The 26,534-nt window shown below is 45.1% G+C and overlaps 1 protein-coding gene across 4 annotated transcripts in view; it reads right to left on the bottom strand.

The window, feature by feature from the left end:
• Positions 1-837: 837 nt before the first annotated feature.
• LOC111150776 (ral guanine nucleotide dissociation stimulator like 1) overlaps positions 838-26,534 on the bottom strand; it is a 161,808-nt gene continuing 136,111 nt past the window's right edge. For 3 of the 4 annotated variants that reach the window (XM_022508368.1, XM_022508370.1, XM_022508369.1), the window contains 8 exons: positions 24,269-24,355; positions 22,894-22,926; positions 21,030-21,151; positions 18,241-18,330; positions 13,619-13,805; positions 9,203-9,457; positions 5,306-5,420; positions 838-2,543 (listed from right to left, as the gene is read on the bottom strand). In XM_022508368.1, the coding sequence (XP_022364076.1) occupies positions 2,356-2,543; positions 5,306-5,420; positions 9,203-9,457; positions 13,619-13,805; positions 18,241-18,330; positions 21,030-21,151; positions 22,894-22,926; positions 24,269-24,355 (1,077 nt within the window). In that variant the 3' untranslated portion in view covers positions 838-2,355. The remainder of the gene's footprint in view (positions 2,544-5,305; positions 5,421-9,202; positions 9,458-13,618; positions 13,806-18,240; positions 18,331-21,029; positions 21,152-22,893; positions 22,927-24,268; positions 24,356-26,534) is intronic. The other variant, XM_022508371.1, reaches the window with a different exon arrangement.

Here is a 26,534-nt window from a genome sequence, read left to right as displayed (position 1 = left end):
ATTGGCTTCCCCTCCACTCCCTCCAGCCGAGCCCGAGTGGGCTTCCGACAAGCTTACAGACACACCTGGATCCCAGAACCACCTGATGAATAGTCCAGATACGATCCCTGGGGGTCCGGCGGCCCATGCCAACCAAGTCCCAAACCAGTTTATTAGTTTAACCAAAAGGTAAACAGACGACGGCGATGCAGAAAGACAAGCATGCGAGCAGCTAAAAGCATTACCCGGCTGTCCACCAGGAAACAAATTTAACACATTGAAAGTGGCATTAAATAAATGAGGCTATGTTTTATCTACTTGGAATTTCCATTGTCTTTAAAAAAGGAAAATATATATATATATATATATATTTTTTTTTTTTTTACATTGCAGTATATAAATCTAGACTCTACATATACAGTGCGATACCGAGGGCGAGCACACGGGCGCAACACGTAGCTCTTTGCAGCCACATCCTAAACCAGGCCACGGTCCTAATATTTTGCGACCTGCAAACCAAGCAATTCAGGCTGAGGCTACGTTTACTTCAAAATCTCCACGATGTCTAGCACCCTGGCGATCTCTCCTCCAAGCACAGAAGCACAAATCGGACGAGCCTTGCAAACCGAAGAAAGTGCTTTTCGACCAGTTGAAACCCGGTCGGTCTTCCAATGCATGGTCTAAGCTGCTAGAAAGACCGAAAGGAAATGTGAGGCCTTCCTGGCTCCTTCTTTGGTCCACCGCCACACGTCTCTAAACTTCCCTGCTGTTTCTTGCAGATTTCATATGGCTATTTACATGACAGAAATCTCACATAACCTTTGGCAGCCGTCTTAACAGGATCAGGAAAAAGAAAAAAAAAAAAAAAAAAAGCTTCATGTTACAATCTATACTTCGTATCTGGGTTGGTTCTCTTTATTTTTGGAATAAAAATGGGTATTTTGAGATTTTTTTTCTTAAAAAGGACATTCTGAAAGTGCTTCTTACACATGTCGATATCCCACATTATGGCTTTTTAGGTCAAACCCCAGCACAGCTCAAATTTGTAAGGGAGAGGGTGATGGTGTTCCTAGAGACGAAAGTGTCATTTAACAGTAACACTGTGATGGCAACTGTGGGGACCTGAAAAAAAAAATGTTATTGATTCCATCTGAAAGAAATGTACCTCATTAGAAATGATCTCGATGATATGCGTAGCCCCGTTTCTTTCCCCGGGACCAGGCACAATAATGCTATAAAGGTTAGTAGGTAAAACAGGACGCTGCTATGAGTGGGGAACATCTTCTGAGGGGCGGCTGACAGAGCACTCGCTGTTCAGAAAGCTTCACAGGCTCAAGATGATCCGACAGAGTCCATCGCAGTAGGAATTTCTACACCTGAGGAACACATTGTACGTCACAGCGAGGTACGACGATCCAGATGGCGAGATACTCCAGACGTACAGTTCTACATGCAGAAGAAGGCGATCAGAAATGGCAACGAAGTAGTGGCATTCCGAGACGGGTAAGAGTCCAAACGAGTCACCGTTCTTTTGTGCTTTCTCTTCTGGCTGAGATTGTACCGAAGAGCATGGCTGTTTGTGCGGTCAGGACTGCGATCTGTTTGTCGGGGTCGGAGAGGGGGCAGAACACAATGCCAGAAATCAAAACGGGTTTATGTTGACTCCAGAGGTGTAATGATGGCAGAACTGGCGGGTCAGATGGGCCTCCTTGTCGCCCTCTGCCCCCTGGGGTCAGATGCAGGCAGAGGTCGAAAGCCACTGGCTTATCCAAACCCTTTCTGAAGTGGCCTTTCATTCAGCCGTGGCTGTCCCGGCCTCCGCAGCTCCGATGTTCTGGTGGCACTTGTTGGAAAAGGAAATTTTTCTCCCTTGATAAAAACGGTTTGGACTTCTTATAATACTGGCACAAAGGACACTCTGTATTCCTAGGATTGATTCTATTTAGTTGGAAGGTATGAGACTCGGTTTTCAGTTCTTTCTATTTCCCTGTAAAAAGTGACCTTGACATCCCAGGCCATTGTGCAAATTCGTTCTTCCATAGTCCAGAATATCCCATAAGTCCCTCATATATTTATATATATATACACATACATCCCTAATATGTGTACATATATATATTTATAAAAGTGGGTAATTTTGCATTTCAGTCTCAAATAGGTCAAAGAGAATCAGTGAAACATTCATCCATTTCATTGTCAAACTCATCTCCAATTTCCCCACAGTGCCTATCCTAGTGCCTTGCACACCAGAGGTACTCAATAAGTATCTGCTGCCTTCACCACGATGCTCTAACACTGGGTGGTCGTTGCGATCACCACGGCCTGTTCTCAGCCCCACTCCGCCTTTGGCCGGCAAGGGGGCCCCGGCCCCTCCCTTCAGAGGGTGACTTTGCTGTGCCTGTTGCTCCAGCAGCCCCGTTTAGCTGTCCTGGGCAATGTCAAGCTGGTCCGGCTACGCAATTTCACTTGTTCTTCCATGGGGTTCTTTTTGCGTAAAATGAAGTCAAAGTTCACTTGGCTGTTCATGGCATAAAAGACGTTGGCCGAGTCCGGGATCACGAGTTCTGAAAGAGATCAGGAGAGAGAAGACAGTCAGCTGGTGTAGGTCAGCCCAGCGATGCCACAAGGCAGGGACTATGGCCCTGTGTCCCTGGGCTGTGGATGGAACCAGGCAATGACTACCATCCCCCAAATTGGCTTGCTCGACTCCTCAATCCCAATTTTAAAAAATGAAGTACAAATATGATCTTAGGAATCTGGTCCATGAACTAGATGATCAACTGCTGACTATTTTAGCTAAGAAAGTACAGTAGAAAACAAAGGCCAACTGACATGGAGTGACAATCCCAGGACTGCAGCGAGTCAGCGGCAGAGCTGGGACGCCAACCCGGGCATCCTTCCTCCCATGGTCGATTTCCTACTCTAGCATGCAGCCTTTCTCAGACACTGTGAGAATCCAACGACATGGGGGAGAAAAGAAAAATCTACAGGTTTTTTTTTTTTTTTCCAGAACTCTCGATACTTGGAATGCTGAAATGTTTTTTGAAGTAGTCCCAAGTCAAACCAGTTTAATATATAGCATCCAAATAAGATAGTGTGTATCTGTTAACATTTAAACTGTATCTACCCCAGTGATTCCCAACCAGACAACTGCAATTTCTGAACAAGGACAATGCCAAATGTTAGACAAAATCATCAAGCAAAGTTATTTTAATTCATTTTTCATTTTAGAAGAAGGTATATACTATTCAGCACTCAGGGGTAATGGGTATCTAAGAAAACCAAATGGGGAATCAAAGAGGTAAGATGGACACGTCTACTGGTGGCAGCGGAGTGGGGGAGGCCGTCAGTAGACCGGCATCTACTTGCAGATTCAGTGAGGCTGATGTCAACTTCAAACACGGAAATTCTATAGCAGGACTGATGCCATCAGGTTCTAAGTGACTCTGGTACATTTTCACAAATGTTCTACAAAGAATAACTCCCTTAAAGTGTCCCCAGTCTCCTGCCTACATATTCCTGGGTCAGGAACAATTCACCTCACAGCTATATGTCACTTAGCACACCTCCAAATACTTGTGGGCACCTTATTTCTTGTTATCCTCACAGACACTCTGTGAAGTACAAAGAACTAGGAGGGTACTGCCTCCTTTTCACTAAGGACCACAGCCCGAGGTCAGGCAGCCCACCTAAGCCCACCCAAGTAGTGAAGAAACCTGGGCCCAGACTACACCTCAGGGCTCCTGGTTCTTCAGACTCATCGGCCTCACCTTAGCGTTGTTTTGAGGGCAATACGGTCAAACTCAAGAGACTACATTGTAGGCTTCGAATTTTACATGTAATGACAATAAAAGATATAACTGACATAGGTTTGCCCCTCAACTGAGGGCTCAGCTGAACGAATGAGAAACCCCTAAGAGGTAACTGAAAAATAATTTCCTCAGAGGCTAGAGCTTTTCATCTCTAGGAAAAGGTACAGCCACTGTTCTCTGGGGCTAAGACACAGCCCTGGGTAATCTGTTGGCAAAATGGAGTGTGAAGAGCTGCTCCCCTCTCATACCCCCAACTTGCGTAATTCTTGTCATGACGGGGACGCTTCTTGTTGGTGAACAGCCCTACATTCAGATGCTTGAATCGGTTAGTGTTGGGTCTGTCAGCAGATGGGGTTGGCCTCAGTCAACAACTGCACTTGGAAAGAGACTTAGTGTGACTGAATTTTATGAGGTGACAGGGTCCAGAGGAGTCACCTACCAGCCTGTCTCCTCCTCTCAACAAATACAATCCCAATTCAAACCAGCAAAAAGTAGATACATTTTGGGTATTTTCCCAGCATTTTCATAAAAGGAATTTCTATGAACAGTGGGTTTCTAGGCATCCTGAAGTATGATTACCAGTTCTTTGCCTCAGGAAAGTGAGGTAAAGAGTCTTCAGATTCTAGGAGCACCTGACTGGCTCAGTTGGGGACGCGTCTGCCTTCAGCTCAGGTCATGATCTCAGGTCCTGGGGTTGATCCCCATGTGGGGCTCCCTGCTCAACAGGGAGTCTGCTCTCCCTCTGCCTCTCTCTCTTTCCCTCAAATAAGTGAATAAAATCTTTGGAAAAAAAAATCTTCAGATTCTGGAGTTAGAAGCTTTGGCTACTTGAAGGTCAATCACGAATAAAGATAAACTGGAAGATAAACCTAGAAGCCTCTCACACATAAGTCATTGAAAAAAATGATAAATTATTACAAGGACCTCTACATTTCAGATGCACGTACAACTTAGACTTACATTTTTGGGTAGAGGAGGTGTGCGACCATCTGCAAAGACCCAACAGGACCCAACTCTCCCCCCACCTCCAGACAAAGGGAGAGACCTCTTCCTAGAAGAAGGCTTGATACACAGTTTACAGAGAATGGGCAGGAGGGTGATCAGCAAAACTGTAAGAAAAACAGGGTTGTGGCGAGGGTAGCTTGAGATGCTTTTCTAGGAGGGAGGTCATGGCATGGGTCCCCCACACAATGCCACTCTTGCACAATTAAAAACCCCTCCTTAGTTCCATTAAAAAAAGAAAACCAAAAAGGGATGCCTGGGTGGCTCAGTGGGTTAAGCCTCTGCCTTCAGCGCAGATCATGATCCCAAGGTCCTGGGATCGAGCCCCACATCAGGCTCCCTGCTCAGCGGGGAGCCTGCTTCTCCCTCTCCCGCTGCTCGTGCTCTCTCTCTCTCAAATAAAATCTTAAAACGAAACAAAACAAAACAGAACGAAAGCACAGAAACATTGCATTCATTTTTCTGACTCCTAAGACTGGGGTCGCCTGCCACGAGAAGCAGTGCGTGCCCACCTTTGTCCTCCGAGATGACCTGCACCAGCTCGTACTCCTCGGCCGGGTCTGAGTCCAGATTGTGCTTCAGCATCGCCCTCTGGATCACCGCGGGGGTCTTGTCCTGGCTCGTCAGCTGGAAAGACAACGGAAGGGTCTCTAGGTATTTCGCTTCATGCTTCCTGGGAGAGTGCTCTCGACCCTCCTCCTCTTGCTGCCCTGTGTCTCCCGCAGGCCCAGTGGGATGAGACAGGAGCAGGAGCCAGGACTCCTGGGTTCTAGTCCTGGCTCCACCCTTCGTAGCCAAATGACAAAGCGTCTTCTCTTAGTAAAACAGAACGTGTGCCCCTCTCCCTGTCCTTCTCCACCACAGCAGTTGAGGTTCCAGGGTGGGGGAAAACAGGAGAGTACGGTGAAAAATGCACAGGGTTTTGGTCCTGGGCCGAAATTAGCCTGATGTGTTCAGTTATAAGCTGTGGGTTAGAAATGGTCCCAGTTCTGCACGCTGACCATTTCAAAAAGCACAAGGGACTCCTCCGTGAGCCAGCCATGGCGCTCCTAGGTATTTAGCAAGAGAAATGAAAACCTGTGTCCGCAAAAGGACTTCTCCTACCGAAATGTTCACGGCAGATTCGTTCCTAGTAGCCCCAAAGTGGAATCAGCCCAAATCTCCCTTAGCAGAGGAGAACAGGGAAATGGACAAAAACAAACAAAAAAAACAAACAATTTCATGTTGCAGGAGTCTATTCTTGGAAAAACGGGCCAAACTCATCTATGGGGTTAGAAAACTAACAACGACAAACCTTAACCTTCATTAAGGCTAAGGGGGGAACTGACTGGAAGGGGCACAGGGAATTTTGAGGGAGGGATGAAAAGTGTTCTTTATTTAGATTTGGGGTGGGAATTACAGATATAATAGAAGAAAATGTTTAAGTTCTGTGTATATAATGCATGTAAATTAGGCTTCAAAATAGGCTCAGGGCAAGGGTAAAAATTGATACCATCCTTTGAGTGATTTCTTTACATTAGAAAGAATGCATAAGAAAACATGGATCACTGTTACTTACAAATAAAAGCTGTTCTCATCAGGAGGTGAGAGGAAAGACAGAGAAAGGAGGAAAAGGAGGAGGAGAGGAAGAATGTCCTCCAAGAAACTGTCACCGAGAGCCTGCAGATGACAGGGCCTAGATGTCTCCCCTGGTCTGGAAAAGCAGCTGTTTATTGTGACTCAGTAAACAACATGCACTACAATGGGGTCCTTGGAAGCAACAAAGACCTTGTTCATTTGTCTATTACCTGAACATCTGGCGTATTCATTTCCAAGGGAGAAATAGATGCACACAAAATTCTGGAAGAGGAAATCTGTGTTTTGATAGTCTAAAGAAAATACTCCCACAGCTGGATCAAACGGGACCGGAAGCATAAAGCTAAAGAGAAAGGCCCCCTCTCCAGGGGTGTATGTCAGGCTAAGTTAATGTTAATGGTTCAGCTGTTTAATGTTAGGCTGAGTTGTCAACTTTAGACCTACCTAAGGAGAAAGCCAGGCTACCCTTATTTTCCTGAACTTAAGCTTCCCCAGGTGTGTCCAATTGAGGTGGGACAGGGCCAAGGGCCTCCCTCGGGTATTTATTACTCGGTCCCATCAAAAGTACTGAGAGCAGGGTTAGATCACAGTATCAACAGCTCAACGGCGCCGCCTTTGGCTGACAGACGGAACCAGCACGGTCCAGTAGACCCACGAGAGCCCCATTACTAAATTTTAAGTGTCTAGTAACCATATAAAAAAAGCTTTTTAGAAGGGAAATTAATTTTAATATATCTTATTTAATCCAATACATCCAAGCTATCATTTCAGCATATAATCCATACAAAAATTGCCACTGAGAAATTCTTTCTTTTGTACTAAGTCTTCAAAATGTGTATATTTTACACTCACAGCACATCTCAATTTGGACTATTCCCATTTTCAATGCTCAGCTGCCACACTTGCTGGTGGCTAGTGTATGGATGGCGCAGTATGGAGTGACACCGGAGTGTCACCTTCATGTTCCTTAAATACAGAACGCAAGGAACTCCCTGTGCCTCTTCCCCGAGCTTCGCTTCTAATACCACAGGTGAGTTTGGCCTGTTTTTGAAAGGGCAGACTCCTGCAGCATGTAATTCTCTGTCTGGTTTCTTTAGCTCAACGTGGTGTTTTAGAGACCCGTCCCCCGAACTGCACCATGTCGACTCTTCGCTCTCACGTCAGACACGAGGTAGGACCTGCTTCTCTGCTCAGCGTGTGTAAGAGAACCCACGCGAGGAAGCCCCACAGAGAACACAATAATAACACTGATGACACAGCTTCCCGGTGGTTCTCCCATCTCTCTCTCTCACTCCTTGTGTGACCCTGTCCACCCAGTGGTCCGGATGACTACCTCCCAAGATTTGACCCCAGAACCAGCCTGACACCAACAGGGTTTCTGCCCATCTATTAGACAAAGCCAGCTGGATGTCCCACCGGTCCCTCCAATTTCAGCGCCCTCAAACCCTCCTTCTCCGATAGTTCATACCTTACTTGATAGGACCAACAACCACCAAGCTGCCTGGACAGCCTTCAGTTTTCCCTCTTCCTCATCACCCACCACAGTAACCTGAAGTTGATGACTAAACTAACGGATTCTACGATTCTACCTCATAAAAATCTTTCAAAAATCCATCTCATCTCCAGCCACACCGCGGTCATTCAAGTCCTCATCATCTCCCATGGGGACTATGACAGCTACTTCTTATCTCGCTTCCCCACCTCCAATCTACCCCCACACCCTAGGACCACCTCTACAATGTCAATTAATTGATCCCAGTGAGCTAATCTGATCACTACTTAAAAGCCTTCAATGAGACGCTAATTGCCTATAGGACATAAACTCCTTCAGGAAGGCTGCAGGCCCTTTACAATCTGGTCTGACCTCTACTAGAGAATTGGGTACATCTTCAGTAATGCTTTATGATCTCCCTTATGATTTTAAGTTTCTCAAAGACAGAGATGCCCCACTCGTCTCCCTATCCACAGAGCCTGGTCCAGTGACTAGCACACAACCAAGGTTCAAGAAATATTTCGTTGTTTTGATGAATGACATAGGAAAGCTTTCCTTTGGAATGTGAGAAAACAGTGAGTACCTCCATATCACTTATGCCACGTTCAGAGCTGAACTTGTAAGCCCTTAGTGACCACCCCACCCCCGCCAAGAAGGCGAGTGATAAAGATGAGGGAAGACAGAGAATGAGCCGTGGGATTCACTGCCAGTGAGACCCTGCTCTTGAATACATGTCCTACATGTCCTACAAACAAAGGAGTCTCTTCCTGTAACAACGCGCCCAAGGTTATTACCAGGAGAGGCCCTGTGTGCACTCCAACAATCCTGCCATTAATTCCAAACATTGTGGGGATCGTGTCAGAATCACAGTTTTATGAAAAAGCACAAAAAGTCAGTCTCATTTCATTTGTAAACACTGTTCCTCGTGGACTCAAACTGCACTCCAGCTTGATCATTCATCGTACTGAGTTTGATTCCAAAGAACAAAAGGAGAAAAACGGGCCAGCGCACAGCTGACTGTTGAGGATGCATGGGAATTCATGACAGAGGCAGGCATGCGACTCCCCAGGAAGACTTCCGAGAAGGCCTGTGGGGGTGGCATCATTCGTAGAATACATTTCTACACTTATCCAAATTGATTGTTCTGAGAAAAGTGACACTGGCCAGACTGAGTAAGTTCTAGCAAATTTTAAGATGTGGAAACTATATCTTCTGGGCACTGCTGGTACAAAGATCTTTTTATGTATATAAATCCATTACTGGTGTCTACCCAGGGAGATCTGGGTGCGTACTCACTGTGGGCGAACGCGGAAGCGTGAGGGTGCGGGTCTGGGTGCCTTACCATGATGCTCTTGTACATGTTCCCATTGTTGTCCTCGACACTGATGCGGATTATGCAGGTGTCTTCATTCTGTTGGTTGTAAACGGGAGGCAACACTGTCGAGGTAATGGACGTCACGGACACTGAGCGCTTGTGAATTTTAGGGTTGTTGTTGCAGGACGGAGGGGAGGAGAGGGGGTTCATTAAGGACGACATCCCTGAGGAAGTTGTGTCCATGGAATGGATAGAGGAACATGAGGAGGAAGACTCGGAGAGCTGAAAAAGTGAACACACCCCAGGAGAACATCAGTGTCGGAACCTTGACCAAGGGTGTGCCTCACAGCTGTCAAAGCAGAGGTAGATGCTGAGATGAATGAACGTCCATTACTTCCTCTGTAACAGCCCGCAGCACACGCGGATGCTGTCCCCGATGCAAGCACGCTTTTGGCAGATGCCTATCAGCGACTCCCTACTTGCCCTGGTTCCTCTGCATCCAGGTCTCGCAATTTCCGTTTTTAGCTGGTTTTAAGGAAGTGGCCAGCAGGTGGCAGCAAACACCAGAAACTGGAGGCAATATGGCCTCCGGGAGGAAGCTTCCGGGCTGGGGAGAGCCTCACCAACAGTTTATCCGGTCCCACTGCCTTGAGTGGGACTCTGCTTCATGAGCCCAGCCAAGATCGCTCCTATCCTGGCTCCACTTCACGATCAGATTTTGTGGCAGGAGAGAAATGTCTGTGCTTTACAAGTTTCTACTATAAGGACCATAGATTATACAGCTCTGCATGGAATATTAGTCCTGGAAAGGCCCCTGGGGATCACCTGGCCCCAGTCACTCTCTACTGCTGAGGACCCCAAGGCCAGAGAGAAAATTGTTGGCAGCACCACCATGACAGGCTCCCAAATCCCCTGACTCTCATGGCCGGGTTTGCACAGTGAGCACTGAGTCACAGCTCAGTCTAGAGTTGACGATTAGTGGTAAATGAACATAGTACACCACTACCTTGGTGGCGGTTAACACTGAAGTTTGTGATGAACTTTCACAGATCTCATCTCACGGTGCTTTCACAACTGTCTTGTGAACAAAACGCAGAGCATTATAAAGGGAAAAAGGACTCGGAGAAATAGAATGACTTGCCCAAATGGAATACGGCCTAGGAGCAGGTTCCATTACTTTCTACATTTGCTTCTAGAACCAACTATATACATTTTCACATCCTATATCAAGGACAATTAAGGAATGAGGTGTTATAGTTAATGTGTTTTCCAATTAACTCCATTAGTACCATGAACAATGTAAAATTACCAAGGAAATGGCCCCAAACTCCAAAGGTTGTGTTAAAAAAAAAAAAGTCACTAAATTGAATCATTTTAAATATCAATTCTTGCTGTAGAAAATTATAAGTAATTTCTCAGTGTATGAAGCTAAGTTATACCATATTAATCCTATCGAATATTTTGGAATGCTTTTAAAAAATAAACAACATAAATTTCTTCCATGCCTGTCTGCCTTTCCATGGAAACAGAATACAGAAATTTAGCATTCTGATCCTCGAGCTTCCAAGTAAAATGGAGTTTACTCTATTTTATTTCCTATGGATTCGTCCTATGGCGTAACTGTACAGGAAATTCCACTGTAGGGTTAATTAGAACCAGCAAGCTGATTTGACCACACTACCTGCATCTCTATCACAATATGGTTTAGTAACATTTTTGGTCTATTTTTGCAAGTGAATCAATTTTGTGGCTCAATCTGGGGGCCAATAGTTCGTCATTTTAACAGCATGACTTTGCTTGAAGGTGCACCACACAGCAGCTAAGAGGGTCCATTTTCCAATTATTGGTTCAATTCTTGCACCTCCCTTTTCTTCTATATAAATCCCTTTTCCTCTGTTAGATTTTCCTCTGTTAATGACTTATGAGTAGAATAAAGCCTTGAAGATGCCTGGGTTACAGCAGCCTTAAATGGACCACCTGATGGAATCCAGTCTTACTGAGAATTTACTATGAGGAGCAAGTGTGAAAATAAATGTGTAGAGGGCGCCTGGGTGGTTCAGTCCATTAAGCATCTGCCTTCGGCTCAGGTCATGATCCCAGAGTCCTGATAGCGAGTCCCGCATCAGGCTCCTTGCTTGGTGGGGAGTCTGCTTCTCCCTTTCTCTCTGCCCCTTGCCCCTACCACTTGTTTTCCCTAATAAATCAATAAAATCTTTTAAAAAGAGAGAGAAAATAAATGTTTAGAAATCATGAGCAGGGGGATCAAGACAAAGGAATGCAAAGTACACTTCACTGCAAAGAGCCACCTCCTGGAGAACCCTGGGAAAGGCACAGCGGACATCCTGACGGCTGTGGGATCCAGGGTAGGGAGAGACGAGGAAGGTCACCCAGGTCCCACCAGACAGTGAGCAAGGGGAACGAGGGCCTCTCCAGCTGACATTCAAGGAGGCTGTAGCCCAGCAACTACTTGCACCCAAGTCAATGATTCAGTTTTAAACCTAGAGAAATTCCTGACTCTGAGAAAGGTTCGTCAGAAGACTAAAAATTTGTGACTTGTATAAGAAACTGAAACACCAGCATAAGGGAAAAGACAAAAAAGGACATAGCAAGGAGTGTGCAAATGACACACAGTGGGCTTCTGGGTAGTTTTCAAAGGTGTGGTTGGGACCTATGCACACGTCCAGTGTACCGACAGCTGGGATGGGAGGAAATGGACAGGGAGGAATCCCACAAAGACGTGTGTGATACCTCTCTTGTCACTTTTGTCCAATGTCTGCTGTCAGAAAAGGGGGCTACAAAGCACAAGAAACTGTCAATAGGTGAATAATGAGGCTTCACTCCAGATTTTAACAAATTCAATGCTACGTATCAAGTCATGGGAAATGATTACATCACTGGTTTAGGAAATACGCCTGAGAAAATGGAGAACAGATTCTTAAGAGTCTGCACAGCTTTTCCTTCATGTTTGGAGGATGTGTCTCTGGATTTCCAAGTAGGAAGGTAAGAAATCCTGCAGGGGCAACACCTGAGACATCGCAGCCTGATGACTCCTGAGTGTGAAGTCTGTCTGGGATCGGCTATCTGCGACAAGGTCACTTGAGGGTTCCCATACTGCTGTTGTTCATAACACAATGTGAAACCGGGCACCAATCCCCTTGTGGAATGGCAGACACAAACAAAATGGGGGCATTCTTCCCAATACTCCACATCACCGGCCTACACATAAGCTAAGGGGCCAATAGTCACTCACACAGCAGGTCTGGCTGACCAAAAATCTCCCCAAAATGGCACAAATTCTAGTCATGTCACAGTTGACGTCTCTGACCCAAGCTTCCTGACCAACAGATTGAGGGAGCTGTATACAGAAGATTAAGACAAATCTTGTTTCCTTTTTATTTCTCTATGAAGCCAACGGTAAATGGAACCTCTCATCATTTTCTCTTTTTTGGGACATGGCAGATTACACAATTGCTACCAATTCTTTTTTTTTTTTTTTTTTTAAGATTTTATTTATTTGAGCAAGACAGAGAACATGAGGTGGGGGGAGGGTGAAAGGGGGGAGCAGACTCCCTACTGAGTAGGGAACCAGATACAGGACTCGATCCCAGGACTCCAGGATCATGACCTGAGCTGAAGGCAGACGCTTAACCAAATGAGCCACACCGGTGCCCATGCTACCAATTCTTTATTCTCCTTAGTATCCATGCCCTTTGCCCTATGACCCCACAGTTCCTCCCATTAGAAGGAGTCCCTGTCTCATTTATTTAGGTGAGATTTGGCTACATGATTTGCTTCGGGCAATGAAATGTTGGTCGGTATGACTGAAGTAGAGTCTTGAAACATACTTGTGGAGCTGGGCTTGCTCTCCGGCTCATTTGTCTTAGCATACTAACGGCATGGCTTGGAGAGCCCCATTACTCCAAGAAGAATGAGAGGCAGGGAGAGCAGACCTGGACCAAATCCATGGCCTAGGGCCAAGCCCAACCCACGTCAACCAACCTGCAGATGTGTGAGAGTGAGTTAAGTGGTGGCTGTTTTAAGTCACTGACTTTAGGAGTGGTTTGCTCAATAAGATGATTGTGGTAAAAGCATGGCTAAGACAAGGTATGACACCAAGAGGTTGACACATCTCTGCCTCTTGACTTTTCAGTCCCTCTAAGAAAATCCTACACCTCCTCAATAAAGTGTAACTCATGTACAGGCCACAATCCTTCAGCCACCATTGGATATGGGTCCAGAACAGTATTTCCAAGGCCAGATGTGTTTAGACCTATTTCTATAAGGAATGGGTCCCCAGACTGAACTGGCTTTACCAGCTCTTATAAACATGATTTTCAAAACACTGAAGAGTGATAAACCTGAAAACAAAGATTCCCATGCGGCAAACACTACACTATGTCAGGTGTCTCTGTTAGGAATCATGCAAAGAGAATATGCATATACCTTTTTTTGAGGCTCATCAGGGGTGTCCATGGGAGTGATAGAGCCCTCCTCCGCCTCTGAGTGGTTAGACTCGCAGGATGACACACTGACGGAGTCCATGCTTTCGCCAGAGCTCCCACTGGCAGTGGACTTGGGCTGCTCTTTGGTGGGAGTGCTACTGGTAATGATGTCCGACCCCAGGAAGAGTCTGCAAGAAACATGACACCAGGTGTTTGGGCTCTAACAAATCTGGAATCCATGATTCAGCAAACGTTTTGTGTTAATTAACCCGTTTGGTCAATCTTGCACACCCTGGCATTATTGGACAATGTTTCCTGTAGAGTGTCTCACAGATCATAGTAAACATCTTATCGGAACAGGTAATTTCCAACCTCAAAGAACGCACAGATTGCTTAGCTGGAAGAGGGGCCGCTGTAATCTGAGGACCCTCTAGGTCAATGGTTCTTTACTTTTTAACATGCTATAGACCACTCTGGCTGGGTCAAATTACCATCGCCACATCCCCCATCACTTCCCACCATAAAATGAACTACAAACGAGGCTAAGGAAGGAGGATGGCACTGCTTTGGTCAAGGAACCAAAGAGGACAACTTCTGTTTCCAAACATCTGGTGAACTACAGGAAGCTAAACCACTTCACTATAAAACTAGAAGAGAAACATTAAAAACTCATTTAAAAGTTGAGCTTGCAAGACAGGAAGGAAAATCCCTATAGGCCACAAATAAACAGGGAACTGAAAACTGGAAGCAACGAGAGCTAATTCTGCAGCTGCTCTGGGTGCGGAGCGGGAAGTACCAGTCTTGGTAAATGAGGGACAAGGGTTTTAATAGAGACACAGGTCCGAAGATGAGGCCTTCTGTTTCTGGTGGGGCGCTGAAGCTGAAACTCCTCATATAGAGCCAAGACCCTCAAAGGGTAGAAAGATGTAAAAAAGTGGTCTAGAAAAATATCTTCCTACTGGCACAGGGAGACAACGACGAAGCTTAGCTGTCTTGGCCTGAGCTTGGGTGAAAGAAAACCGTCTCCCCTGAAATCACCTGTGATCCTGACCAGCACCTCCCTCAGATTTGCTACATATGTGAGTAGGAACTAGGAACTCTCAGACCAGTAATAATCTTGTGCAAACTGGAATTAAAAAAAAAAAAAAATCTTTCTGGAGGAATCTACATTCAAACCAGGATACAGAGGATTTTCTGATAAAGATGAGCTCATAATACAAAATTACAAAATATACACAAGGAAATATCAAAGGGAGTCAAACAAGCACAACAAACAGCAGATTTAGACTCCTGAGAATTTCAGAACTTCTGACCTACAAGAATTTTCAGAAAGAAACTAATAATTTAGTCATTAATTTGACAAATATGTGAGTGTCTACCATGGGCCAGGCTATAAAATAAGTATGTTTAAGATATTAAAGACCTAACAAAAGAAATTGAAAACAGGAGTTAAGAACAAGATAACTTGACAAAAGAACAGGAAGACAATTTGAAAAAATTTCACTGCTAGAGTGAAAATGTAGTGATTTAAGGGAAAAACTCAGTGGAAGGATTAAATAACCACTGGAAAGAAAAATTGTGAACTAGATGAGAGATGTGAAGAAAATCTTCAGAAATCAGCATCAAAATATACAGACATGGAAATAAGAAAGGTTAAAAGACATGGAGATTGGAATAAGAAATGCAGACATGTGTGTAAAGAGAGTTCCAAGAGAAGACAATTGAGAGAGTGGGACAGTGACCCTATCTGAGGAGATGGTGGCTAAGAAGATTCCAGACCTAATGAACTGCATGAATCCTCAGACCCAGGAACCACATCTTGAATAGGATAAATGAGACCCAATCCTCATTTCATCTATCTAAGGGGATATCAAAGACAAAAGTAGTTCTTAAAAGCAACAGGGTAGGGGACGTGATACAAAGGAACAGGAAGTAAACAGATACCAGACATCTCAGAAGCAACAAATGAAGTCAGAAGACATGGAATAATGTCTTCAAAGTGCTGAGTGAAAAGAATGGGCCTCCTTGAATTCTATACCCAACTAAAAGAATTTCGAGAGGGAGTGCAAAATAAAGACATTCTCAGAGAGAGACGGAGAGGTTTTACATGAACAGATGACAGGGAGAGGAGCAAAAGGAGGGAAGGGTAAAATGTAAGAAGCAATGCATGTAAAGAAACTAGCAAATGCAGCCAACCCCAAACACGCACTGACTGTATAAAATAATAGTAGAAACGATAAGCTTGATTTTTCATTATTCCAGGCATTACCTGGATCCAACACCTGGAGCATATCTTTATTCTGTCTCATCTCCAGCTGCCCCTCCCCCCACCTCTTGTCCTGTTTTCCATGTTGTCTTCTTTCTGGGACCTCCAAGCACCACTGGGGCTAGAGGAGAAAGAGCTAAACTCTGATCACAATTCACAGGAGAAAAAATAATGCCGCTGTTGTACTCCTCCATGAATTCTGAGTAGACCTCTGAAGGCTGTGGATGCGTGGTCCTCAGCCCGTCATCTGAGAGTCTAGCTTAGAATGAATGTGCTCAAAGACGAAAGAACGTTCTTCCATTTGTACAACTCTATGAGGTCAGTTCTGCTTTGTAAAGGTTAATTCTAACTCAATACTAGGCATCTCTGACCTTCAGACCAAACATGCCTTCCCCAAAGGCCCCCAAATTCTTTCCAACTCTTTGGAAAATGGGTCATTAAATGTGGGGAGAGCAAAAAGTACATTTACCATATTTTAAAAAATGCTAAGATGATATAATATTTTGGAATTCGACAGGTATACAAATACCCTTATATGTATAAGAAATACGATGGGTGACATGGTGGCCTGTTTTATTCATGATAAATGTTCCAACTCAACTGCAGATACCAAACATTAAATCCAAGCATCTCAGCAAGATTTCACCAAGGAGAGACACGTACTCAATGTCGACCACACTTTATGCAGCGCACTGCGCCCTGAGGACCCTGCTCCCCCCAGATTTCATGGGACTGTCCCTGGAGTTTGTGCAGAGAGAGGACCCAGGGGTCCTAGAGTGGCCAGCACAGTACAGAGGGATGGCTGGGGTGGAGCGGGGTAGTGCGAAGCAGTCAAATAAAAATGTGTCTGCAGTAGTTACTGCGTAAGGACACGGAAGGAAAAGCAAGAAGGCCAAAGTGGTAGCACTTAGGATTGGATCCACCTGTGCTGACTGCCATTGCAGGTCTAGAAATTTCTAATTATTTCTGATGCAGAAGACCATCAAGATGCCTGGCATTCCCTGAGTCACCTCGCAGGGTGCCTGATTCCCTGTGTAGGTGTCGATCTTACCAGCTGACAAGGCTTGGTCAGGCCCTTGGGTTATCTCAAAAGAGAGTTCTTTTCTCCACCATAATTGCAGTGATGAAAAGATAGCAAGACACTATGGAAAATTCTACCGAGGTCAATCTACAAGCTCATAAATCTAGTGTACACGTCATGTGCAGGTAAAGGCAATGGAGAAATTCAAAGCAGGTGCAGGTGAGAGAGGGTGCCATGGGCTAGGGCAGATACCTTAGAGTATCAAATAAAGTGGCTGGGGGAAGGCTCACTGAGAAGGTGACATTTCAACAAAGGTCTGAAGGGAGTGAGAGTGAGTCCCCCAGCCATCGGGGGACCAGTGTTCCTAGCAGAAGAAATGGCAACTGAACATGTTCAGCAAGGTCTGTGCGGCTGGAATGCAGACTACAGTGAGCCGGGAAAGATAAGGACAGACGGATATGGGACGGGCAGGCAGGCCTGGGATGACACCGCAGTTTCTGAAGAGTCCTGAGGACCACAGTAAGGATTCCTGATTTTACCCAAAGGGAGGAAGGTATTATGAAGTTAGCCCTGGAGTGTCTCTTGCATGCCTAGTACCTAGCGGGGGATAGAGCCATGAGTGTCATAGACAAGGCTCCTGCTCTCCAGTGGCAAATGCTCCACCACGGGAAAGAACCAGTGTGACTGAGAGGGACGGGGCAGCCAGCAGTGTCAGAGAGGGGGCTCTCTCAGGAGGTGACACTGTTGCCCACATCTGAAGGACCCAGCCACAGAGAAAGCATGTCAGACCAAAGAAATGTCTGGTGCAAAGGCCCTGAGGCAGGAATGAGCCTGGTGTGGTTGATGGATGGCTACAAGATGGGCATGGCTGGATTCTAGAGAACAAGGGGCAAGGCTGGATGGGAGGAAGGTGGTCAAGAAGGTTGGGGGAACATCATGAAAGCCCTCCTAAGCTAGGATAAGGAGTTTGGGTGCTATGTTCAAATAAACCATCGGGAAGTTTTGAAGCAAGGAAATATAATCTGGCGTATGTTTTAAGAGACTATCAGGCTATTTGGGGGAGAATGGATCACTGAGCAAGGCCGGGGCCAGAAGCCCATTAAGAGTGTTGCAAGAGTGGTCCAGGCCAGCAGAGGACAGTGGTTCATACCAGAGAGAACAGTGGAGAAGGAGGAAGAGATTTAGTAAGTTCACAACACAAACGTCAACTATTTAACTGGTGAGTGAACCAGTCTTCACTTCTGGCCTGGCTCAGGGCTGCGGTACTGAATATCCTTCCTCTCCTCCACTCTAACAGGACCGTCTGGGGGCCCCAGGACCCCCGGGCGACACTCACAGGCTAAGCCTCTTCACCATGCTCTTCCGAGGCTTGGGCGACGTGGCGCTGGCGTCAGCAGCTGCTTCGATCTCACAGGACAGGGCGTAGCTGGGGAACAGGACGGGGGATGAGGTCAGAGCTTGAGAACAGAACGGGTTGAAATTCACATAACTTGCTGACTCTGTTTTAGAGGAAGTCTCTGATGGCTCGAAGTAAAGATGTATACACCATGTTGTCAGAGGAGATGGACTTCATGACCAGATGTTACAAATTTACCTGGGCACCTCCTGCCCTAATCCCCGTCCTGGCCTACGGACCGAGCCCCTTTAGTGCCACATGCCTCAGAGAGGGACTTGTGCATTTTGGCAACACCAAAGACCAACTCCACTCTGTTTCTTGACCATTCTCATCCCACTACTAAGCCGGGGGGAGATTATTTCTTGTCTGCTACTTCCCTCCCATTACCCTGTGTATGTGTGTACATGTGCTCAACTTTTTATCTAAGAGAAATGGAAGACGAGACTTTTGCAAACTCTCTAATCTTTAGTGAAGAGACATAGTCAGTTATATTATTGGTAAAGATAATTGAATATGCTTTTTATTTGCTAAAACACCCTAAATTTAAAAGACTCCAAATTCAGACATCTAAATGCCAGGCAGATAGAACTTCCCTAAGCACAAGAGGGATTTATATGTGACTTGAAATGTCTTTTATGAAAGCTCATAGCTCTGACTAGTGGCTGTATCTGGCTTTGGGGTGGTGTGGAAGGGTGAGTGTGGTCAATGGTAGCTTGGTAAGCTGTGAATTATGTGGAAACCTAATGATGTATCATGTGTATCATGCTCACGTGTGGGCATTCACTGATAAATGAATTTTTCAAATATTAAGCTCTAGATGTGGTTATAAAGAGGAAGAAAAAAATGGGATATAATTAGCAAGATTCCTCTAATCATTAAAATGTCAATTAAAATAAGGGTGCCTGGGTGGCTCAGTGGGTTAAGCCGCTGCCTTCGGCTCGGGTCATGATCTCAGGGTCCTGGGATCGAGCCCTATATTGGGCTCTCTGCTCAGCAGGGAGCCTGCTTCCTCTCTCTCTCTCTGCCTGCCTCTCTGCCTACTTGTGATCTTTCTCTGTCAAATAAATAAAATCTTTAAAAAAGTCAATTAAAACAACTGATAAAAAGTTAATTATTGCAGCTGATATCATGATCCTCAACTTTCTGATCCAGGATCCCTAGTCATGGGATGTCTGCTCCGTATGTGAGAAGGATGGACACACAGAGAGGAAGGTCACTCATACACACCGACCATCAGATCAGAAATGTAAGGAGAGGCAGTAGCTGCCTTATTTTCTACATGGCAAAGAAAGAAGTCTTCATCAAGCAATGACTACTGAATCACAGGTTTTGTTTTAATGTTAAAGGACCAATCTACTCTGGGATTTAAAAAAAAGAAAAAAAAAAGGACCTCAGAAATCATCTCTCTTCCAATGAGGGAACCGAGGCGTACAGAGGTTATATGAACCACATTGAGGGCTGAGGTTGTAGAGTTGAGAAGACCAAAATTTAAATCCAAACTCTTATCGCTGGCTAGTTCTGTTATTCTCTGAATCTCAATTTCCTCATTGGCAAAATACTTATTTTGCTGTCGATTTTGCTCTCCCCGATGATAAACTTTTAAGGAAATCCCCTGGTCTTATGGCAGGGGTTAGCAAATATTTTCTGTAAAGCACCAGATGGCAAATATTTTAGGCTTTGCAGGCTATATGGTCTCACTTCCAACTACTTAACTGCCTTTAAAGCATGAAAGCAACCATAAATAAGATGTAAATGAATGGGCTGTATTCCAATAAAACTTTATTTATGGATACTAAAACTTGAATCTCAAGTATCTGTTCCATATTATAATCTTCCTCTCCCTCTCTTTTTTTTCTTCCAACCATTTAAACATATAAAAACATGCGGTGGGCCGGATAAGGCCTGCAGAGTCTAATCTGCTAGACCACAGGGTAAGACGACGCCCCTGCTAGGTGGACATTCAAGGCACTGGAGTTAATGTACTTTTCCGTGCTTGTCAACCAGGATTTTGAAACCTGTCCCTTGTGTCCCAGCCACAACAGAGTTCTCACCGTTCTTCCAAATGCCAACCATGTCAGGCCACAAAGCCTTTGCTCATGTCCTTCCCTCTGTCTAGAATGTTCTTCTCCGGTTCTCCTGGTGATATCTTATCTCTCTTCAGAGCCTAGTCCAAATGTCCACAGCTTTCTGATGATCTCCCCTACTTCCCCCAACCTTGGCCACATTGTTCCTGCCCATGGATCCTGTAGCACTTCTGTTACCTGCTAGATGTCAATTCTTCGTGAATCTGTCTCTCCTTCCCAACTGAAAGCTCCCTGGCAAGCTGGTACCAATGAACAAAAACGACAAACACGGAGCCGACAGAGGCGGCCGTGGTGGCGATGATGATGACGTTGATAATCAGCACTTGAACAACACTTTTCCAAATACGACCTCATTTAATCCTTACAAACACACACTATGGATGAGTATTCTGAAGACCAGGAACAATCAGTGACTTGTACAAGGTTACAAAGACAGATGGTAGAGCAAAAATCTGAAAGCACACCTTCTAATGCCATCCAGCCAGCCTCTCCTGCTACACCACCCTCCTTCAAAAACTGAGGTTCTAGAATCTAGGAGCTGCTCACTAAATAGTTGCTGAAAAAAATGGCCCAATGAGGAAATGGAGGTAGTGTTCCTCTCGCCGACACTGTAGCTCCACCCTGATGGACAACACGTATGCCTACCTCTCCTCCTCGGTTAGAAGCTGCTGCCTCTGGAACCACTGGATGAACTTTGGGTCTGGTGTCATACAATAGCTGTTGCAGGCGGATTGCAAGAGCTTGATTTGGGCAATCACTTCAAATTCCTACAGCAGACAGAACACCAAAGAGAAAGTATACAGTAAGGCCGATCCAATATCCCTCTTTTCAAAATGAAGACACACCACATTAGGATACACAATGGAGAAAACCATCTAGGATGACTCTGAAGTCCTGCCTTTCTTACAAATAAGAGAACTGCGTAACTCTTAAAAATTCTAACTCCAAATCCCTGCAGGCTTTGTAGGCTTGTCAATCCTCCCGTTCTCCTTGAAAAAGCAAACCGATGCAACTGAAACAGGCTAGCAGAGCAACCCAAACTAGTTATTACCCAAGGCCACAGTGGCTCCCTTTTTCTCTTCTATGTTTTCATTCTAGGGACAGAAAACTAAGTTTGTAAAGTTGTGTACTTTTAAAGTATATTTTAAGTTTCCATTTCTATTTCCTAAAAGAGAGAGAAAAAAGTTACTTTAAGTCAGGAGGCCCCTACGTTGCCCATAGCCATCTTTTCCAAGCCTTACCCTCAGTAAATAAGTTTTGGTAGGGCTGGATATCTAAACAGTCAGGGGCCTCATAAACTTGAATGTTTGGATTTCCCAAATCCTTGGGTTCTTACTACTCCAGTAAATCCTTTAACGAAATCTTTTAAAGCTCACAAGAGAAGCAAGTATATAATCATGTCCAAAATTATTTATTCATCTTTAGATGCTTTAGTAAAGATTTTTTTTTAAGTCAGCAAAGGGTATAAGCCTTAGCTTTAGGTTTGAAGCTGAAATTTTCCAGAAGTTTAACATGCTAGTCTTAAAAGGGAAGAGAGTACTAGTACTCTCTGATTCTGACGTTAAAGGACAAAGATGGGTAACTCTGGAGGCCAGTAAGTGACCTTGTTTTATTTTTATAGGACACGACAGAGGAAACTCAACAACAGCCAGGTTCCGTGGGTATTAGCTTTCCATTCAGTGACTTCAGCTCTTGGTCTTGATATCCTCAAGGAATATTTATGATTATGCTAAAGAAGAAAGTATACACTACCAGGGACATAAGACTTAACATTTGTCTATCTTAGCATATCTAGTTAGTAATGAGCTCAGCCTAGTGGGCTCCCGAAGGCTTGGTTTTAACCCATTGTCACTTCCTCCTGGAAGTTCTCTGACCCCACAAGCTGGGGATAGATGCCCTTCCTCTATCTTCCTAGGATACCCACGACTTCCACTCACAAGCCCTTATCAGTTGTATTATAACTGCCGACTTGTCTACCTTCCTCCTGGTCTGTGAAGTTTATGAGGGTGGGGAGCGCTGGGTTTTCTCTGTAGCAACCCCCAAACCTTGGCCCAAACGCTTGGCCCATGTGAGGTACACCATCAATATTTGGGAAATGAAAGAATCAAAGAACGAAGGAATGAGTAAGCTTCCTCAGTCATTCCTTTGTTCACTCATTTTCCTTTGTGTCATTTAAGTACGTATTTAAACACACCATTTGCATATTAAAAGAAACATGAGTTTTGCAGGAGCAGGACGGGATTTGCAGCCCGGCTCCACTACCAGGTGACCCTCGGTCCCTGGGGCCAGGTCTCCACATCTGGGAATTGAGGAAGATAAAACCTACTTCACAGCACTCTGGGGGACTAATACACAGGTTCACACAAGGTACAATCGTATGTAAGTGCTTGATAAACGCAAATTCTTTTTTTTTTTTTTGCTTCTACAAAGAAAGCCTTAAGTCCCTGTTTGTCTTTTTTCATACCCAGATGAAGTAAAATGGAACACTGCAGCCAAGACCTTTACTTACCCTTCTCCTTTTCTCAAAGTTTATCAGCCCACCCTGAAAGAAATTAAATAAAAAAAAAAAAGAGTGACAAACCAAGGCACTTTGAAATACAGCCCTACGTTGTTTTATGAATCACTACAACAGATCACAGGGATGCTGAAGGCACAACGATCAATGACTCTACAGTTCTGGCTACTATGGGGGAAGAGAAGCACCGTTTGCTTCAAGAAAAACATTCTCTGAATTCTAATAGGACAGGATCGGCAGACAGCCTTCCCATAAGATGTCCAAAACCAACTAAAATAGTAACAATAACGAAGTTATCAGAATCCAATTCAGAATCCAAATACATCTGTAGAGCCAATAAGGGCAAAAGCTTGAGTAAACGTTCCATTTACACTTTACTTCTTGACCCAGAGCAACAAAAACAGATGGTCATTGACTCATACTGGAAACCAAACTGTCAATGGTTTATCAAAAGGGAAGTTGCTTCTACATAGCGTTATGAAAAGTTAAGTTTCAATTCTTCATCCCCTATCTCCTGCTCTCAGTAGGCTGAATATAACTTCTAAATCCTTGGGCACTCCCCCAAAAATTCCCCAGTGCTAATGAGTGTTTCCTGAGATAAGCTGAGGCAGAGGACATGAAGAGACAGAGCTCGAGAAATGCAGAATGAATGCCCACAACATTATGACAAGCTTGGAGGGAGGCACATGCAGAACCACCACTAGGCCTGCTAACTCGGACAGAGTAGAGAAGCAGACTCATCACATGTGAGAACCGGGGAGGAGACGGAAACTTAGATGTACAAGCAATCCTTAAATCTCACTTCAAATGTCAAATTTCTTCCAGTTAGTATTTTATTACAGCTACTGACAGGTAGCTTAACTTTCACTTCTCTTCCCTCTGAGAGAGAAAGAGCATGCACACGAGAGAAAACACAAAAGTGCCTCAGGGTAGGTAATTATATGAAAAAAAGAAAATAATAATTAAAAATCCACAAATCTGACCACCTCCCTATCTTACCAAGTAGAATGTTAGGGCACATCACCCCCTCAGCCCTACCTGCCCAAGTGCTACTCAACATCAAGGACTTTCTGGAATCAACTTCGTCTACAAGGCCCTGCCATCACTCGCCTCCCCATCCCCGCACCTGGAACGGACTGTGACCTCCCTCATCTCTCACTGCCTTTCTGTCTGAATTCCGAGTACTTCCATAGTCATTGCCGGCCTTGATACATAGCTTCCGCTGGCTTGTGAGTCACTTGGGGGCTTACTCTGATTTGTATTCCTCACAGCATCTAACAAAGGCAGCGTACATAATGGGTGCTCAACAGACACTAATAAAGCGAATTTCTCTCTTGGGTATCCAAGTGACCACATGCAAACAACTCACCTCGATATAGTCCTGAAGAGCAGTGTCAAGCATGGTGAGGTCAGTCAGGAAGGTGCCCAGGTAGGGCACGGTTCCCTGCATCACACCCTGAGGAGCAAAGCACAGCCAAACGGCCTTTGTCATGACTAAAAAGTGGAAGGGTTTCAGGAGCCTCCCTGCCAGAGCGAATGCACATATTGCTGGCTAGATTTGCCAAGTGCCTGTTCATAGATGAAGGCAGCCATCTTTGAACGGCCAGGTAAGCCCTGACAGCATTCGGAAAAAATGAAGGACCACAGAAGACCGTTAGTGTTAACCTCCATGAATGAAATTTTTAAGATTTTTAAAAAGGATGGGAATTCTATCACTTAATCTTTAACTTTCAAAGTTATGAAAACAGGCCCCAAATCCAGGAGATCATACAAGTATGGTCAAGAGTGTTCACGGAGGATTCATATTTTGCTTAGGCAGTTTCAAGGGTTGACTTTTCTCTTTCAGAGTGTGTGGGTACTACTGGGGTTTGGAATGGCCTCATCATTGGTAAGGGTGGGCAACTGTACACTGGGGAAGAGTGTTACCACAAAAGCATGGGGTGTCACTATTAAAATGGCCTCTGGGGGGGGGCACCTAGGTGGCTCAGTCAGTTAAGTGTCTGCCTTTGGCTCAGGTTAGGATCCCGGGGTCCTGGGACTGAGACCTGCATCTGGCTCCCTGCTCAGTGGGGAGCCTGCTTCTCTCTTGGCCTGCTTATTCTCTCTCTCACTGTCTCTCTCTCTCTCTCTCAAATAAATAAAATCTTTCTTAAAAATGGCCTCTTGGGGGCACCTAGGTGGCTCAGTGGGTTAAGCCTCTGCCTTTGGCTCAGGTCATGGTCTCAGGGTCCTGGGATCGAGCCCCACGTCAGGCTCTCTGCTTGGCAGGGAGCCTGCTTCTCCCTCTCTCTCTGCCTGCCTCTCTGCCTACTTGTGATCTCATTCTCTCTCAAATGAATAAAATATTAAAAAAAAAAAAATGGCCTCTTGGGCTAGGCTTCCAAAGGAGAGAAACGGGAAAGGGAAAAAAATGGTAACTCTGAAGTAGAAAATCTGGCAAAATATTACTTTAACTAAGTGATGAAGGTTAACATCACCAGTGACTCTTTGACAGGATGTGACGAGAATGGCACTTCCACTTCTGGGATATGCTTCCCCCAAATCCATAACCTCGGCCTATTCACCAGAAAACAACAGATGCACTCTGATTGCAGGACATTCTAAAGATACCAGGATGGTATTCCAGAAGACCGTCAAGGTAAGGAGAAACAAGGAGGACTGAGAAACTCTCACAGAGCAGAGGGGCCTGAGGAGACAGGATAGCGTCCTACTGCGTGGTCTCCTGGCCTGGCTCCTGGAGCAGAAAGAGGGGTTCTCTGGCAGAAGTGGTGAAATCCCAATCAAGTGTGGATTTGGTTCACAGTATCAGGCTAGTGTGGGTGCCTCAGGCTTGACAGAGGGGCCATGGCTAGAGGGGGTGTTGACAATGGGGGACACGGGCTGAGGGCATCATAAAAAGTTCATTTTTTTTTTTTAACTGTCCCTTGGAAATGAAGGTAGAATCACTTTAATTGCATGTATATGCAGTATTCATCTCACAAAATTTCCTTTGAGATCATCTCAATTCTCTGGAAGGCCACTGAGGCTCTAACCATTTTATTTTTTTACTTTTTAAAGATTTTTATTTATTTGACAGATCACAAGTAGGCAGAGAGGCAGGCAGAGAGAAAAAGGAGGAGGAGGCAGACTCCCTGCTGAGCAGAGAGCCCGATGTGAGGCTCGATCCCAGGACCCTGGGATCATGACCTGAGCCGAAGGCAGAGGCTTTAACCACTGAGCCACCCAGGCGCCCCAAGGCTCTAACCATTTTAAAGAGAAAAGAAATAGTGGCTTCCGTGGATACCTTCTCCTCACTTCCCTTCAGGCACTTAGGACATTCTGGAAGAAAACACAGCCCCAGCCAGGGCAGGACCAGGTTGCTCCATGGGAGGCCAGCTGTCTCGCTGGCCAGAACTGACCGGAGAGGTTCACCCCGAGGACTCGTGCTCAGGCGCAGTCTGTCCTTCCCTGTTATGTGCACAAGGTCTCATCCTGAACTAAAATAATCTTTTTTTTAGCAGCTATTTTTAACTTATCTTTGAACAACCAAAAAAAAAAAAAGTATGAAATGCTGTGAAACGTTTCATAGGCTTTCTGGTACAGAAGAGTCCTATCATTGAAACACAACATTTCTGATTTATGTCCAGCCTTCCAAA

The sequence above is a fragment of the Enhydra lutris genome, unplaced genomic scaffold (genome assembly GCF_002288905.1).
Source record: "Enhydra lutris kenyoni isolate GAN:26980312 unplaced genomic scaffold, ASM228890v2 scaffoldscaffold24, whole genome shotgun sequence".
Classification (NCBI taxonomy): Eukaryota; Metazoa; Chordata; class Mammalia; order Carnivora; family Mustelidae; genus Enhydra; species Enhydra lutris.
Note: the sequence above shows the minus strand (reverse complement) of the source record. Positions and strands in the feature narration are given on the sequence as shown.